Here is an 18276-nt window from a genome sequence, read left to right as displayed (position 1 = left end):
TTAAAGGTGGTAAGGTCAAGCACTGTGGGCTAATGCTGCAAATTAAACCAGGTTAAATAAACAAAACCCATGGAAATTTGAGTTAAAATATGCATTAATGGCTGCACTAGACTTTACAGAAAGATTTGTCTGGATGAGTTTTTGCACAGGATTTTGGGGTAACTTGATTTTATGCACTGGTGATGTAGCATCAGTTGATTTGCATTGGTTTTCCTCAACAGCTTTGTTCAGAGAGAAAGGAAATCTCCTTTTTATACAAATTTTAGGAGGGTACCAAAAGCATCTCCCTTTTCTGTGTTTAAAGGGTGACAAAAAAGATTATGATGGATGAAGTAAGCACTTACAATTATTATTCCACATTCCCAAGAAAAGCAGCAAGAGAAATAAGAAGAAGCTTGGTCAAACCATTCAGAAAAGTAACTCAGAGTTCCACTATAACTTCCAATCTTTTTTTCCCTACTTTCCTAGGAGTTTGATGCTTTTGAGAACCAGAAGTAAAATAATTTTCACTTTCTTCAACACCACCTCTTAAGTATTTCTTTTTACATTTCCCCCCTGATTTTAATGGAGATTTTTCTCCCTGTGTTTATGCAGAGCTATTGTTACAAAGCAGATTTTATTTTTCCTCTCCAGGACAGGGGTGAGGAGAACTGGAGGAACTTGCAGTGCTCTTTCCAGAGAGCTTTCAAAGCTGTGAGGGGATGGATGGGTGTGACAGCCCCAGCTCCCCCAGCAGACTGTTGGGGCTGCTGCTCAGAGATAAGAAGTGAGAGCTGCTTCTCAGAAATGAGAGCTGCTTCTGGGAAACTCCCCATGTGCTCCAGCAGGAAGGGACGCCTGGCACTCAGCTGGGAGAGAGGGGCTGCTCCTGAGGGGAAAAAATCCTGTTCCAGCCCTGGTCAGAGCCCATCAGGACCATTAAAGGCAGAGCAGAGCTGGACAGCTGGGCTGGAGAGAGCACTGAAAGGGGTGGAGGGACAGGACAAGGGGGAACTGCTTCAAACTGACAGGGAGGAGCTTTAGGTGGGATATTGGAAACAATTCCTTATTTAGAGAATTTTGAGGGGCAGGAATTGAATTCCCAGAGAAGCTGAGGCTGCCCTGGAACCCTGGAAGTGCCCAGGGCCAGGCTGGACAGGGCTTGGAGCAGCCTGGGACAGTGGAAGGTGTCCCAGCCCATGGGCAGGTGGGACTGGATGGGCTTTAAGGTCCCTTCCAACCCAAACCATTCCATGATATATCAAATCCTACCTTTCTCCAAGCACTCTGAGCTCCTTTAACTCTTCAAACCCCAAATTTTCATCCTCTTTCACGATGTTTTTTTTTTGCTGACAAACTCCTCCTTCCCTCAGCCCTTTGCACCCCTCTTCGTTTTGGGAAGCGAAGCTCCCCTGTGCAGCCAGGGCTGCTGCAGAGCAGCACACCCAGAGCTCCAGCAGCTCACCCCTCTCTCCTGCTGCCGTTCCCAGGCTGATCCCTGCTCCCTCGGTTATTTGTAATGCATTGCAGCTCTGCAGGGCTGAGTCAGCCCCAGCAGGAGCTGCAGCAGGGCTGACTCTGCAGTGAGCACCCGGCTGGGCCCCCAGCCCTGCCCTGCTGCCCAGCCTGGTGGGGGGAGCTGGGCTGGCTTGCTGAGCTCCCAGCTGCTCCCAGCGCTGTGGCATGGATCCTGCTGCCAGCACTCGCCTTACCTTGGAAAATCCAGGCGCTGGCTTTGACGCAATGCAGTAAAAGCTGGCACAGGGAGGCTCAGGAGAAACTTTCGCCCGAGTTGCAGCTGCAGGTGAAGCCAGAAGTGTCCTGGGAGTCTTTCCTGCTCTTTGGGTCTGGATCAGGCTGAGATCTCACCCCAGGGAACGCCCAGGGAGGTGCTGGATGCTGTCCCTGAAATGCACACACTCCCCCTCCCACCCCTCCTCTCCCCTCACAAGGGGAACACCTGGACAGAACATGCACATTCCAGAAATTCACCTTCTAATAACTAAATAATTAACAGTTCATCATTTGCTGCCATCCCAGATTAGTTAAGGATACTTTAATCCTGAAAAAGCAGCAATAAAGCCCAAATGTGTATGGGGAGAGCACAAACCCTGATGACTGGAGAATATTCTGGTGCCTGACTCAGCTCCCTGGCAAATGCATCCTATTTGCATTTTGTAATGCTTCCCAGTTTGTTCCCACCTGGAATTTTGTTCTGGGATGCTGAAAAATAACTGTGGCATCTCCACAACCCAGCACAGGAAAAAGATCCTGGTTTAGAGCTCTCCAGCTCTTGAAGCCACGGTGGTCTGAATATCCCACTTTAAAAAAGATGCAGAAATCTTCACTGTAAATTCCTTTAATTATTATTTTTCCCTTCATGGATTTTTTCCCATTGTTTAATGAACTTCTTTCTGAAAATAATTATTCCCATCACTGGTTCTGTGCAGTCTGGAGGAGTAATTGGTGCAGAACAGGCAAATAACATCCTATTTATGCCTCTCTGCCCGGGAATTGTGCTCTCCTTTGAAACTGTTTGATTGCAGATGTCAGTAGACAAAACCTCTTGGCACCATTAAATATTAATCAGTTCTTACAGTTTTATAAACATTTAGAAATGTGTTAACCACTTGCTTGTTCCTCTTAGGATTTGCTGGGAACATCTGCAGTGGGAAATGGGCTAAATACACAAATCCAGCGTGTTAGAGCAGGGGAAAAAATACAGTTGTGGGTAATAACTAAAAGCTGTGAGATATTTTGGGTGGGAAAGGGGTGAAATGAGGATGTTGTGAAACACATAATGCCAAGGGTTTGCCTCCCAGAACCACCCAAGGAATGGATGTACCCCGAGGTTAGTCCAGCCCCTCATCCCAGGAGCAATCCTTGATTGCCCGAGTGCAAACAGGAACAAACCCACGCAAATCATGATTTTGGGGTCCCTGGAGCTGTGTCCTACCAGGACTGAAGAGAAAGAAGCTGGAAAGGAATCCCAGCATGAAAAACATCCCTGCTGGGGTCCCACCTGCACAGGTTAAATGTTCCACAGTCTCCTGCTGACACTAACATTGAATCCACGTGCAAGGTGACCCTTCCTCTCCATGCTGAAATTCCCAGCTTTCCACTGTGAGGGATGGGTTCTGCAGTTTTGGACATTTTAGTGGCTTCTAGAACTTATTTGGAAGCACGTACACATAATTCCATGTTAAATACTGGTCTCTGCTTTAGTCGTGGCGTTCTCTTGAAAATTTTGTTTAAATCTAAGGGAAAAACACCTTCAATTGTCACAAACCTTTGGGCACTTTGTGTTTTGACACAATTTGATGTAGATACCAAAAACAGGGGAGTGCTGAACACCTAAAGGCAAAGTTATTTTTGTGTCACACCCACACGTGACTACGGAGAAGCTGCTGTTTAATTTAACTTTGCTTTAATTAAACATCACTCAGCAGCCAAGCTGTGGAGCAGATTCCCATTATTGATAGCAGCAGGAGAAACATCCATTGGTTTGCTCCACAAAGACACTCAGGTTTATTTGGAAGCCTTATCTGCTGTGGGCTCTCCACCACTTCTCCAGTGAAGAACACGCTGAACCCTTTCAATTAAAAACTCCTTGATCTTCAACTATTGATGGGGTGAAGGCACATGGAAATTCTAGATTTTGATCAGACCCTCAATTAGGCAATAGATTTCAGGGTAGTCCATGGCCTGAATGCAGGCATGAAAATTATTTGCATTTCTTTGTGAGTTATGGGAGGTGGGGCAGCAGCTGCAATCTTCATTTTCCTTTTAAAATGGGAAATAAACACAAAATTAATCCTGTGATGTCCAAGTAATTCTCACATTGGAGTTGGGGCTATATCTTCTTCCCTTTGTTTCATTTGTCTCCATCAATTTCTCCACATACAGCAATTTTCTATTGGCTTTCTTCTTAACAAAAGAACAAATTAACCCCCTTGGGTTAATTTTTGATTTCAGAATTTTGTGTTTAGAGGCAGATTGAACTTTCTGATTACTGGAGCCAGAGAATTAACAAGGAGGTTCCCATACAATTAAAGCAAGAGGGGGTAAAAGAACCAGAACCAAGCCCATTTTGAGGGCCTCTTGGTGGCTTGGTTGAGCTCCCTTAATGGGATTTTGCTCAGTTAAGTGACAAACTGGTGCCACAGAAGATGCCACACCCAGCCTCTCACCCCAGGAAAAATCAAGGAATTATTTGGAAATTGGCTCTCTATGTGTGAATGTTGGGGTGTAAGGAGGACAACAATATTTGCAACAGACTTTAACATTTTTTAGCTCAGTACAAGCAGGACTGAGGGCTTAGAGACCCTTCCCCCTCCTAAAAAAAAGCAATTGCAACCCTTCTAAGCACCTCAAGGCCAGGCAGAGGTGTTTAATGGATTCCTCTTTCATCTAGAAAATTTGGGATATGGTTCTTATTTTCTTAATCCAGCCTTTGTGTTGTTGGAGGAAATTTGTCCATCATATCCAATACCCAAGCCACAGAACAGCCTGAGCTGGATGGGACCCCCAAGGACCATCAAAGTCCAACTCCAAGACAAATGAGAACACTAAGGAAAAGAATCTCAACCAATTATCAACCCATGCAGCTGCATTCCCATTCAGGAGAGAGCATCCAGCTTATGGAAGGGCTTAAACTGGGAAAAAGTCATCAGAACAAGTCACGTTTTCATATTGACCTTTATTGAGCAAGAACTGCTGTGACTGTTTTACATCAAACAACAAAAGGTTGCGTACTGTGCATGTCAACAAGGTTCTCCCAGGAGCAAAAGTCCACCCTAATTGCACCAGTGAGGTAAACATAATTAGTTATAAGTAGCTTTTTTTTTTTTCTTTTTAAGGCTAGGAGAGTTCTGGTTCTCATGAATACTCTATTACTGTTTTCGGTTTGGTTTTGGCTCAGTTGGTTCTTTGCATAATACATCTGAACTCGTTCCTCAGATATGTCCCTCCAACAGCTCAGGAAATTCAGAAAAGCTTCCTCTGCACATTTCATCTCATGCACTAGTAGTAGTAGTATTTTTTTGTAGATCCCCAAGCTCTGTGGAGGGAGTACATCTTGAGCCTGCATGCATTCCCCCCCCCTTCCCTATATTGCACGAAAAAGTAAAATACTGTGTGTCTGGAGCCTCCGTGAGAGAACCCGATCTGCTTTGAAGCCGTCACTCACATGCATTTTGCAGCTGTCTATGGCTTAACCTTTTGCACCGACCCAAGCTCTTGAATTGGTTTGAATTTTAGCTATGGTTGCTTTTATTCGCTCTCTTTAATCTCCTTTACTACAGCATGTGAAGTGACTTTCTCCACTTTCTTGGTGGACACCAACTTCTCCTCAAAGCTTTCTTCGTGCTCCTCCACCTTCTGAGTGACGGTCACCGACTTCGTGATAAACGTGGTGCCACTGTCCCCACCCTCCCCTGTGATTTTCTCCACTTTTTTGGTTACTACGATTTTCTCAGCCTTGTCATCCACGGGGCTCACATCGAGGCCATTAGTGACCACTCCCTTGTCTTCCTCCTCCTTCTCTTTGGATTCCTCCTCCTTTTTCTCCTCCACCTCCCCATTGACCGCGATGTCCTCTTTCCTGGACTCCTTCTCAGCCTCGGTGCTCACTTTCGTTACCTTGGTGACAGTGATGGTCTCTTCCACCACAGCCTTGGCATCCTTGCCTGGGGAGGGAGGCTTCTCCGGGGACCGGGGCTTCTCGGGAGTCACGGCCTTCTCGGGAGTGCGCAGCTTCTCCGGGCTCGCCGGCTTCTCAGGAGTGCGCGGCTTCTCCGGCGGCGCCAGCTTCTCCAGGGCCACGGCTTTCTCCGGGGTCACAGCCTTCTCTGGGGTCACAGCCTTCTCCGGGGTGGCAGGTTTCTCTGGGGTCACAGCCTTCTCCGGGGTGGCAGGTTTCTCTGGGGAGGTCACCTTTGGTGTGGCAGGTTTCTCTGGCGATGCCGCTTTCTCCTCCTCCTTGGCCGTCTTCTCCGCTTTTTCCACCTTCTGTTCTTTTGCTGCTTCCGTGGCTTTTTCTTTGGGGGCAGCCTTGGCCGGCTCTGTTACAGGGGATTTGGGGGGAGACTTTACAGGAGGTGTTTTGACCTTCTCTGCCTTTGCTGGTACCTCTTCAGCTTTGCTTTTGGCCTCAGGTTTTTCCTCCTCTTCCTCTGCTTCCTCCCCTTCTTCCTTTTCCTCGATTTCTTCTTTTTCAGAGCCACCTTCTTCTGCGGCGTCAGATTTTGCAGCTTCTTCTTCCTCCTCTGCTTCCTCTTCCTCCTTCTCTTCCTCCTCAGCTGCAGCTTCTTGTTCTGAGGGAGCCTTCTCAGAAACTTCTTCCTCTGCAGCTTCTTCTGCTTTTTCTTCCTCCTGTTCCTCCTGCTGTGCCTTGGCTGCCATTTCTTCTGCGATGGCTGCCAGGGCATCTTCCATTTCAGACTTTTCATCCTCCACCTTCGTCTCTTCAATGATTTCTTCTACAAACTTGTGCTGGACTTTCAGCTTTGGTGGTTCGATTTTCGTCTTCTGGATTTTGGTGGATGCTATTGTGACAGATGGTTGTCTGTGTGTGAATATGGGACCGGTAATGCTTCCAGAGAAGGCACTGAATCTTGTCTCCTCACCCTCCAGCAGCTTCCTAAGGGAATCAGGAGGAGAGAAAAAAAGAAAATGAGCATTAAAAAACTAAAATAAGGGACAGATAGGGGAATAATTGTGTCTGTCCCATCCTTGGAAGTATCCAAGGCCAGGCTGGACGGGGCTTGGAGCAGCCTAGGATAGTGGAAGGTGTCCCTGCTTTGGGATGGGCTTTAAGAGCTCTTTCATCCCAAACCATTCCAGGAGTCTATAATATTTCCCTGCTGTACTATTCCCCTGCCAGCAGGATGGAACCAGTTTGCTGTGGAATGTGCTGGAACTGACCAGGGCCATCCACTGCTCACAGCCCCAGCCCAGCTTTCCTTGAATCTGCGCTTTTTTTGAAACTCACATTCAGCAGTTTTTAGCTTGCTTGTGACACCTTCAGTGATCAGTTCAAATTAATCTTTACTGTCAGAAAGCTTCATTATGGCGTAAATCAGCAGGGATTAGGACAAACTAACTAATTGAATAGGATTCATTATGACTCAGGCAAACAGAACTTGACACAGCCAACAGACCCAAATCAAATATTGTGTCTGAGACAGTCACAGCTGATTAGAGCACGTGTTCTAATTTAATAATTTGGGCATCCACCTTTTCTCTTTGTGGGAATATGAGAACTGGAGGCTTCAGCTGACTTTGGCAGCAGCCAGCTGGGGTGTCTGTGTGTCTGAGCAACCTCAGAAATTTCAACAGATCTGGAGATAGGGGTGGTTTTTTGTTGTTTTTACTTTTCTTCTATTCAAATGTTTTTCATCTAAGCCTGTGACCCAGAAAAATCAGGAGCTCTCTAGTGAGAGTTCTGAAGTGATACAGAGGAGACTAAAAAAACCTGCCAGGTGATGGCAACAGCAAGCAACGTTGAGCTCGAGATTAGAGCAGATGCCTCTGAAGGAAAGTTGAGCAAGAAAAGTAAAAGTGTTTGTGACAGACAGATCAGCACTCACTGCCTCAAACCATGATCAAGCAAATTCACTGTCTCTCCCAGGCGATAAAAGGGAACTCTGGTGACAAGCCCTGCATGCCTGGCATCTGCAAAGCAGACGGGAATTAAAAATAACCTCGTTTTTCGCTGCATCTCCTGCTCGTGCGGCCAAGGACAGAATGCGGCGCGGGAGCCGCCACACTGAGTCACGCTGTGCTGTGCCCGCGGGGCTCGCTGGCAGCTCTGCCGCTGATTAGCTGGTCCCTAATGACCTTCTGGGCTCTCTCTGGGCTGGCTAATGGCTGCAGTGATTTAGCCAAGCTCTCATTTCGCCCGTGTTCACTGCATGCTAGTATTTCTTAGCTGTGGTAAAGCTTCCTGAGCCAGCAGCATCTGCAGTGCTATTAATATTCCAGACATGTCTGCAAAGATCCCACTGTACCTGTATGCAGCAATTTCGATGTCCAGGGCCATCTTGACATTGAGGAGGTCCTGGTACTCCCGCAAGTGACGAGCCATTTCCCACTTCGTTCCTCTGAGTTCGTTTTCCAGCTGGTGAATCGTGTCCTGCAAGTGAGACGCAGAAAACCCCTGTGACACAGACGCCGCACCCGGGGACAGAGCGGACAGAACTTCTCTGAGGGGACTTTTAGAAACTCTTCCCGCCGCTCGGGGAGGGAGGGCTGGCATCAGAGCAGGACCCACCCGCTCCCACTGCCCTCCGCAGCATCGTTCCCCCGCCTTCCGCATCCCTCGCTGCGGGGCCGGCACAGGGCGCCGCCCGCATCCCTCCCGCCAGAGCGGGCACTTCCCGCATTTCCTCCTCCCAGAGTGGGCACGGGGCACCTCCCGCATTTCCTCCTCCCAGAGCGGGCACCGGGCACCTCCCGCATCCTTCCCACCAGACATCTCCCGCATCCTTCCCACCAGACATCTCCTGCACCCTTCTCCCCGGAGCCGGCACCGGCCACCCTCCGCCGGGCTCGGGACAGCCTCGTGCCGTCTCCCCGGTACCTGGTAGGTGGTGAGGTCGTTATTGTGGCGCTCCTCGATGTCGCTGAGCTGCCTCTCCAGCGACTCCTTGGTGCCGCGCACCGACTCGAGCTCGATGCTCTTGGACTGGAGCTGCCGGCGGTACTCGGCGATCTCCTCCTTGGCGGAGCGGATCGCCTCCTTGTTCTGCTCGGCCGCCTCGGTGAGCTTGGCGTAGCGGCACTTGAACCACTCCTCGGCCTGGTGCATGTTGTGGTCGGACTGGCACTCGAGCTGGGCACGGATCTCCTTCAGCGCCGTCGTCAGGTCTGTCTTCAGGTAGTCCTTCCTCTCCACGGTGGCGTGGGACGCCTGCAGCTGCGCCAGCAGCTCGGCCACCTCCTCCTCGTGGTTGCCCCTGAGGAAGGCCACCTCGTCCTGCAGCGACTGCACCTTCTTGTCCAGCTCGGCGCGCATCAGCGAGGCCTCCTCCATCTCCTTGCGCAGGGCGCGGATCGTCGCCTCCGTCTCGTCGCGCAGCCGCGCCTCATCCTCGAAGCGCTCCCGCAGGCGCTGGATGTCCTCCTCGATGTGCTCCGAGTCCAGCTGGATCTGCGCCTTCTCGTGGCTCACCTGCTCCAGCGCCCCGCGCAGTTCCCGCAGCTCCTGCTCGTAGGCGTCGCTCAGCTGCGCCCGCCCGGCGTGCTTCTGCCGCAGCGCCGCCAGCTCCGCCTCGATCTCCTTGTTCTGCTGCTCCAGGTAATGCACCTTCTCGATGTAGCCGGCGAAGCGGTCGTTGAGCCCCTGCAGCTGCTCCTTCTCGTTGGAGCGGCTCAGCTTGAGCTCGGCCGCGCCGTTGAGCAGCGAGGACTGGCTCACGTCCAGGCTCTCGGCCGAGCTCAGCACCGTGGAGCCGTAGGCGGCCCGCGGGCCGCCCAGGTTGGGGCGCTTGTAGGAGGAGGATACGGTGCTGCCCGAGCCCCGCGACCAGGACTGCGAGCGGAAGCCGCTGGACGGGGACGCGCTGGCGCGGCTGTAGGTGGCCCGGGTCTCGGTCACCCGGCGGTACGAGGGGTTGCCCAGGGGCTCCATGGTGTAGCTCATGGTGGGGCGCTGGGGGCGGCGGTGCGGGGCTGCTCCAGCCGCCGCCGCCCCTTTTATAGCCCCGCCGGGCGGCTGCGGGGCGGCCCCGCACACGTGTGCGGGGGGCGGCTCCCCCCGGCCCGGCCCCGGCCCGCCCCGCGCCCCGCCCCGGCTCCCCCTTCCTTCCCTTGCCGTCCCTTGCCTCGTCCCGGCCGCCCCTGCCCGGCCCCTGACAGTTCCCCGGTGCCCCTTCCCCAGTCCCCTTACTGCCCCCGTTCCCTGCCCCCTCCTCCCCTTTCTCCTCTCCATTGCCCACCCACTCCCCCCTTGTCTCCGGTGCCCCCACTCCCTCCTTTCTTCCTCCTGCTGCCCCCTTCCCTTTCCCGTGTTCCTTGCCTCTTGCCCTGCTTCCTTCTCCCCCTTCCCTAGGCCAGCACCCTCTTTCTTTCCTTCCTTCCATTCCTTTCTTTTTTCCTCCCTTACTTTCCACTCTTCCCTTTCTTTTCTCCCTTCCCTTTCTTTTTTTTTTTCCCATTCTTGCTTTCCTTCCTTTCATTTCTTTCCCCTATTTCTTCCATTCCTTTTCACTCTTCTCCCTCTTTTCCTCTCTTTTCTCTCCCGCAGCCGCTGTTCCCGCAGCGCCCACGGCAGAGCGGAGCGCGGTGCCGGCCCCGGGCGCTGCCGGGGGCTGCAGAGCGGGGTAGGGCCGGGGGCTGGGGCTGGGGCCGGGAACGGGGAACCGGGAGCAGGATCCGGGAATTGGGATCAGCGCCTCCATCACCACGGACAGCTCCCGCCGGGCGGGCTGGGGGGGGTCGGACCGGCCTGCAGCGGGGGCTCGGGGGGCGTCAGGGGGCAGAGGGACCCGCAGATGGGTGGGGAGGGTCCTTCTCCCCCTATCCCCCCCATCCCCCTGTCCCCAGGCGGGGTCTGGCGTGTGAAGGTCGCAGCGGGTGGGGGAGGCGGGCGCTCGCCGGGGCTCTGCGGCACCGAGCGCTCCCCGCACCGGCTCCGGGGGCTCTGCGGGAGGAGCGGGGGGAAGTCCTTGAGCAATCAGCAAGAGTTTGGGAGACCCCCCCCGGCATCCCAAATCCTTGCTCTTGGTTCTTCTCTTCCTCTCTTTCTTCCTTCCTCTCTTCCCTTCTCTTTTCCTCCCACCCATCCGCTTTGATCTAACGCTTGGTGCATTGCTCAGAATGAATAATAAATTGTTTGAAACCTTGTTAGAAATAACGTTTATGGGGGAAAATAGACTTTGTATGGGCTGCATGACAGTGCCTGGCTGCCATCCAGGCTCCGAACTCCTCCTAGAGGGATTACAGCTACGGGGGAAACGGATTAGTAAACTGCAAAGAGAAAACATAAAACAACCAACGCCCCGTCCCCCCCCCAAAAAAACCCCAAAAACTGCTGGTGCCAGAAAAACCCCTGCCACAGCTTACACGGAAAAGCAGAGGGACGCTGAGTTGGGAGAGTTAACTCCTCACTCAGAAGGTGCAGAAAAGGCTCTGTCTGTGTTCACAGCCTGAATTTTTGAGCAGATGATCTCATGAAAGGCAAAACCCTCCTCGCAAACCGCCTGGGTGCCTTCAGCCCTGCCGATTCCTGGTGGGATGCGTGTGGCCGAGGAGAGCTGGGCAATCCTGAGGGACAGGGTTAAACTTTGCCGAGCACATGGAGCCTCGCACCTCCGGCGGCTCATTAACATGACGCTGTCATAGGACTGCAGCACTGCAGTCAGGCAGAGCTCGGGTTTATCCCCGGGTCTGCCGGGCTGTGCTGCCAAACACGGGCAGCTCCAGCCGCTGCTTCACCTCCGGGCTCTCCGATTATCCACACAGGACAAGGAGTTTATGCTAATGAAGCAATCAGGGATTCGAAACCTGCTTCATTAATTTTACTGAAAGTTTCTGCCATAGGCACAAACCCCTTTGGATTTCATTGGGACTCAAAATAAAATGACTGCCTATCAGGGCATTGCATTTTGTTTCTTTTTAGGGTGAAAGATATATTGTGATCTGATTTGTGAATGTTTTTTTTTCCCCTGATAATAAAGACTGGGAGGGGGGAACAGATCATGGTTTTATCCATAAGGAAAACTCCCTGTGTAAGGAAACACAGAGTTAACAGAGGTGCTTGGGAGCTTTTATTATCCTTTTAATCTCCTGAAAACAAGGACTGGCAGATGGAACTTTGTAATAAAACTGCCTCTCATTAAATACCTTGGTGTTTGAAATCCATTTACCCTGTATGCAAAATAAATTGTTGCTTTGTAATCAGGCAGGGCTAGGTTTGATTTATTTATTTAATAGTGATACTAAGCAACGCAAACTTTTATGGAACACAATACATCTCATATATATATGGATTGCTTTAAAAATCAGGATACTTAGAAGGGAAAAAATTTGCATTCACGGAGGTGTTTAGTGCAGAAAATCTGAAATAAAATTCATTGTTTTAATTGAAAACAGTCTTGCAATGTGAATTTCTGCTCTCTAATCAGATGCAGGGGGAGAGGGCTCCTGCTACATTATCCTGAAGGTGCTTTGAAGGTTAAAGTGAGTCAGGGAAAACAGTCTGATATGTTCCCTCTTTTCTGATGAGTAATTAATCCCTTTTGCCTTTCTTTCTGGAGATTTTGAATTGCAGGCTGATATTTCTGCTGAAGGAGAATTGCTTTTGCCTCAAAGTTGACCAAACAAGAGCTTCTACTTCAGAGCAAAGCTGATGTCTCAGGATTGAGGCAGGAGGGAAGGAAGGGGCACTCCCATGGAAAGGGAAAGCAGCAGCATCGATTTTAATCGTGATTGTCCACTATTGACAAACCTGCAGTGATGGGAGGGTGAGGCTGAGTCCTGCAGCTTCCTTAAACAATAAGAGAAAAGGAAAGGAAATACAGAAGGTGGAGTAGCTCAACAGCCTGGCTGCTCCCAGGGAAAGATCAAAATATATCCAGTGGTAATGAATCAATTTGAATATATTAAAAAAACATTGAATCAGATGGGTAGAATAAAAGGGGGGGGGTGGGTAGGGTATTTATGTTGGAGAGAGGCAGCAGAATGAAGTGTAACGTGGTTGGAACTCTTACAGATTATTTATCAGCTTAAAGGGGGTTTGTCTTGATAAGTTTTTAATATAAAGCCTGGTTTAAGTTTAAGAAATTCAAGCCTAAATAGATCTTAATGATACCCATGCAAGGAGAACAACCAGCGACATCAGATGGAATTTTGTCAGAGAGGAAAAGGAGTCAGGAAATGAGGATTTGGTCCATTTTTATGTTCCCCAGCAGCCAGTGATGTAACTCGGTGTGACTGGCCAAGGTGCAGGATTTACACCCATTTTGTGCCCCTGGAGCCCCTGGTGTGCTGTGGGGTCACCCCAAGCTCACCATAAATAACATCCCAGGACATCAGCTGGCGGAAATTGGTCTCGTTCCAGCTGAGCCAGGAGAGCAAGGACGGACATTTGAGCCCAGCTGAGGATGTGTCCTGAGATATTTAAATAGCCACAGCCAGGGAGGAAAAAATGGGATTTATGGCCTGAGGGCCTCGTCCTGGACTGCTGGATGCTCCTTGAAAAGGGATTTCACCCCTAAGGAAGCCCAGGAGTGCCCAGCACAGGACAGGGCAGCCCAGGGCCAAGCAGGGCTGGTGTCCTGCTCCCTGGGAAGCAGATTTTTAACAGGATTCATTTTTGCCTTGTCATTTGTTCAGGATCTTGAGATTTGAAGGATCAGGTTTGGGGTGAGCTGGTTGATAATGGATTATCCTGTTCACAAAAGGTCTTCAGCATCCTCAAGGACTTGAGGCAAAGAGGGAAGGGGATGGAGGGGAGAGAATAAGCTGTGAGCATTTTGGGGTTGGAATGGATGATCTTTGAGGTTCTTTCCAGCTCAAACCATTCCAGGATTCCGTTTCCCCTCTGTCCTGGGCTGAGGTGGGGATGTCACTTTGTGGTATCACAGCACAAACACAAAGGTCCTGCTGGGCAATGCCTGTGCTCTGAAAAATTGATGTGTTAATTTTATTTCTGCTGGAAACTGGACTCTCACAGCAGAGCTCTAACACAGCAGCGCTTTCCTAATGCACTTTTCATCATTCCCTCTGAGCCACCTGAGGCACCTCGGGACCTCAAATCAAGCACTGCCAGACACTTGGGTTATTTTCTTCATGCAGAAACGTTCTGTGTTGCATTTGAGGGTGAAATATTCCTGAGAGCCCAGCCCTGAGGCAAAATTTTCCTTCCAATGACCAGTGAAGGAAAAGTTCTTGGAAATTCCTACAAATCATCGCTGAGCTCATTGCTACTTTCACCTTCATCGATTTATCTGCTGCAAGATCCCCTCATGGAATGATGGAATGGTTTGGGTTGGAAGAGACCTTAAATCCCACCCCATGCCATCCCCTGCCAGGGCAGGGACACCTTCCACCGGCCCAGGTGGCTCCAAGCCCCATCCAGCCTGGCCTTGTGAAACATTCACCCCAAAATTTCCTGCAGTGTCAGCACCAAGAATAATTTCACAGCTCCAGACACACTTCAGTCATTTACTCACTTCAAGAAATGAAACTTTTACCAGACCACCCACACTTTTCTGGGGTGTTTTCCCTGCATTTTGAAAGCTCTGCATTGCACATTGATTTTATAACTCCTGGAGTGGGATGTTCTCTTTCCTGGCCACCTCCTGTTCTGCTTCCATGGGCCACTTTAATCTGCAGGAATTCACAGCGGAACAGGATGCTGAATTATTCCATGAAGGGCTTAGCCTGGAGTCTGCTGATTAATAATAGAAATAAAAGAAATATATCCAAGCAGATTTCTGCTTTATGTGGTGTTCTTTGGGACAACAGGGATGGGGTGACAGGGACAGGGAGATCTTGTGCTTCCAGCTCCCTGATATTCATGGCTTTGATTTTCCACCAATAAATTTCAGCAACTTTTGGAATCCTTGGCCAGCAAAAGCTCTGGCCATGCTCCTTAACTGGGTGTTGAACTCCTTTCCACAGCTTCTTTTAACTGTCCTCTAACCAGTTAATTATAGAACTGTGATGAACTTGTCATGTGAATCATGGGATCACTGAATCCTGGAATGGTTTGGGTGGGAAGGGACTTTAAAGATCCCCTAATCCCAGCCCTGCCCTGGGCAGGGACACTTCCCCTATCCCAGGGTGCCCCAACCCGGCCTCAGGCACTGCCAGGGATCCAGGGGCAGACGCAGCTCCCTGGGAATTCCATCCCAGCCCCTCCCACTCTCTTAGGGAAGGATTTCTTCCCAATATCCCATCTGAAACTGCCCTCCTTCTGTTTAAAGAGCAAATTCAGCACACAAATGGCCTGTGACCCTTCTTAGTGACATTTCTGAAGCGATGGCCACGTTCCCTGGACAGATATTGGAAAACTTGGCTCTTACCAGAGAATTCCTTTGTAGATCCCGGTGTCAGAGAAGCCAAAACCTGACAGGGCAGAAGCGAGAGTGCCTGGAGCAGCTTTTGCTAGGCAGGAGGAGTTTGGAGGTGAAGGTTAAGGGTGCAGAGGCAGAACAGGCTCCCATTTATTCAAGGAAAAGGATGAACTCCAAAGAATCCACCGAGCCTCAGTTTCCTTTCTTCTGCATCACCCACTGCAGGATCCAGGCACAAGCCCCTGCCAAGGATCAGCTCTGAGCCACAGAAAGCTGGGATTTAGCTGGTCTGGATGCGAGGCAGAGGAACCCCCTGGGTTTGCCCCTCGCTGTCCCCACGCTCTGCTGGGATTGTGGCTCTCTGCTGCCTTTCCCATGTGTGGTGTTTGATGTCTCCAGCTGAAAACTGCCACCCAGAAAAGTACAAATCCAGGTCAGGGCAGCAATCTTCTGGTGAGAAAGTGACCAAAAATAGCTCTTCCTACCTCGTTTGGAAAGGGCTTTTTTTGAAGCCTTCCCTTTCTAAAAATATGACTTTGAGAAGTGGCCACAGTTGTGCTTTTTCTGACCATTTTTCCTGGAGCTCTGTGTCCCCCATGACGGCGCTGCCATAGGGCAAAGCTATTTTTAGGGTGTTGCTTCCCAGGAAATAAAGGGGATAAATTACAGCAGGCTGGAAATTAGAGGCAGTTACTCACAACAGCACCTAACTGACATTTATTGTCATGCCAGCAATTATTACAGGAATTATTGGGGGAAAAGTCCAATTTTTCAGTCCAGTGGCAGCACCTGGATGGGGAAATCCTGCTGCCTGGGCTGGTGTGCAACATCCCTGAGATTTGGGATCACTTTGTCCAAGTGACCTCCTCTACAGACCGGCTTGCTCAGAATATTCTCAGTATCCTGAAAGCTCTGGAATGGGTGGATTTTAACACAGCAAAACTGCTGGTGGGGTAAATGGAGCTCAGAGCTTTGGGTCATGTCCAGGCTTGGAGGTTGGGGAGCTCTTGGGAAAACTGAATTTAAAACCAAAATGAAAATCAAATTTAAACCCAAAATTTAAATAAAATTTAAACATGAAAAATCAAATTTGAAACAAAATTTAAAATAAGTGGTGCTCCCCTAAATTCAGGGAGGTGCCTACAAATGCTTTATTTGGGAATAGACTCTGGAGCTGTAGATTTGGTTGGGATTTGGGATGAAATCTTTCTCTGGGAGGGGCTGGGATGGAATTCCCGGGGAGCTGTGGCTGCTCCTGGATCCCTGTACTGTCCCAGGCCAGGCTGGAGGCCCTGGGGCAGGGGGAGGTGTCCCTGCCCTGGCAGGGCTGGGATGAAATGCTCTTTAATGGCCCTCCCACCTGAACATTCCAGCATTCCCTGTCTCCCAGGATTTCTGGAGTGCCCAGCCCAGCTCTGCAGCAGCTCCTGGTGCTGGAGGAGAGCTCCCCTGGGTTCTGGGGGGCTCAGCCCCTCCAGGTGCACCCATGTCCTTGTTCCCTTCCCTGTCCCTCTGTCCAGCAGCAGCAGCTCGGTGACATTTCCCTTTTCTCCCTTTTATTGGCTTGTTTCCACCAGAGGCAGAAGAAAAGCACTGAAATATGGGTGTCTGAAAGAAAAGGAAACATTTCTCCTGCCAGGCTCATTAGGATCTGGGTTAATTGCTCTCCTGCTGGAGCTTTAATTGATCTGTGCGGAGGAAGCAACGAGAGGCTGCAGCTCGGTGACAGCCCCACACAGCTGCAGTGACTCCTGATTTTTCTTTTTAATTAGCACTAAGGAAGAGTCCACCTTGCTGCTGAGCCCTCTGAGGATCAGTTCTTGTGGAGATGCTGTACATAAATATAATTTATTTTCCTGATGCACCTCTTGAGCAGAGCTAGAGAGGTTTTTCCAGGTGAGAAAGTTTCACAACAAAATTAAGAAAGAAGGGCCCATTCAAGCAGTGCTGCTTGGAGGGTTCACCTCGTGCTTTATTGTGGAAAAAAAGAAGAGAATTTAATAATATTAATTATCACTTTGGCCCAAGGGCTCAGAGGAGCCTGGGCAGGCTTTGTACAAAAATCTGAGCTGGTTTTGGCTGGAATTTCACTTTAATTTCTCCAGTCTGGTTCTCTTAACATCTAAAGAATATTCTTAGCAGAAGTAACTGTAAGCTGATTAGGCGGGAAGCAATAAATACAAATCAAATCGAATCATGCAGAGACTCCCAGCAAGAAAATCAATAATTTCAGTGATGTATTTTTAAACTCATGTTATTAGAAAAAAACACATGCAGCTTCTTCAAGTCTTGATTAAGCTGAAGCTGGGAGTTTTCTTTTTTGTCTCAGGGTCCTCAGCTGGGGTAAAAATCAGAATTTTCAATTTAAATTTAAAAGAAATGGTGTGAATTTGCACCAAGGCGAAGCTGGAACACACAGGACAAACCCAGGACAGCTTGGGAGAGCCATCCATCCTGAGGGAGAGGGATGATTCCAGCGGGCTGCCTGTGGCAATCCTGAAAATATTCCATAATCTTATTTAAAAATGGCAAAATGAAAGCTAATTTTAGTGCTCATTCTTTTTATTTTTTAAATCAATGTCTGTTCTGGGCAGCTGCACATTGGATTAGCTCAGAGGCTCCATGTTTGTCATAAACCAGGAGCTGGTTTTCCATTTGGGATGTAGGGAAAGGCCATCAAAATGTGCTTTTCTGAATTCAGCAGCATCAAATGCAATTCTACATTCCCTGAAATGATATTGCCTGATATTCACTGGAGCCTTCTCTTGGCTTGATGGATCCTCTACCAGGACATTCACCACAGAGAATTCCTTAAAATCCCCATGGAAAGGGAGTGTGGGAAGGACCTCTGGGGGTAGAAAACATCCCAGTATTCAGAATTCCAGGTGACCTCCAGTGGTGCTGTGGTGACAGCAGTGCCACAAGGCGGAGATGCCAGCTGGGCGCAGTTTCCTGCCTTCCTTCCTCTTTAATTCCCAGCCTCACACCGACCTTGTCTCTCATGAAGTGGCTCCGTAGCAATTAATTGCAACCAGAAAAGGCTTTGAGAAATGAATTTTAAAATTATCCCGGTAAATTTCAAGGCCAGCACTTTCTGCACTGTCACTAGAGATGCTCCTGGCCTTGTCAGGGCTGGCTGGGCCTGGAATTCTCTCAGGTGTGGAATTTAGAATTAAACAGTGAAGCAAACAAAACCTCCCAAATGATCCCTTCACTTTCTAAAACATTCAGTGTAACTTTTGGATGTTTGTGGAGAATGAGGGAAAGCTTCAGCCAA

The 18276-nt window shown here is 49.7% G+C and overlaps 1 protein-coding gene across 1 annotated transcript; it reads right to left on the bottom strand.

The window, feature by feature from the left end:
- Window positions 1-4658: 4658 nt before the first annotated feature.
- NEFM (neurofilament medium chain) lies at window positions 4659-9658 on the bottom strand. Its single transcript, XM_053966643.1, has 3 exons — window positions 8561-9658; window positions 7989-8113; window positions 4659-6619 (listed from the first exon to the last, which is right to left on the bottom strand). The coding sequence occupies exons 1-3, from the start codon at window positions 9620-9622 to the stop codon at window positions 5251-5253; spliced, it is 2556 nt and encodes an 851-aa protein (XP_053822618.1). The 5' UTR covers window positions 9623-9658; the 3' UTR covers window positions 4659-5250.
- Window positions 9659-18276: the final 8618 nt, after the last annotated feature.

This window comes from Vidua chalybeata, chromosome 28, assembly GCF_026979565.1.
Source record: "Vidua chalybeata isolate OUT-0048 chromosome 28, bVidCha1 merged haplotype, whole genome shotgun sequence".
NCBI classification, from domain to species: Eukaryota; Metazoa; Chordata; class Aves; order Passeriformes; family Viduidae; genus Vidua; species Vidua chalybeata.
Note: the sequence above shows the minus strand (reverse complement) of the source record. Positions and strands in the feature narration are given on the sequence as shown.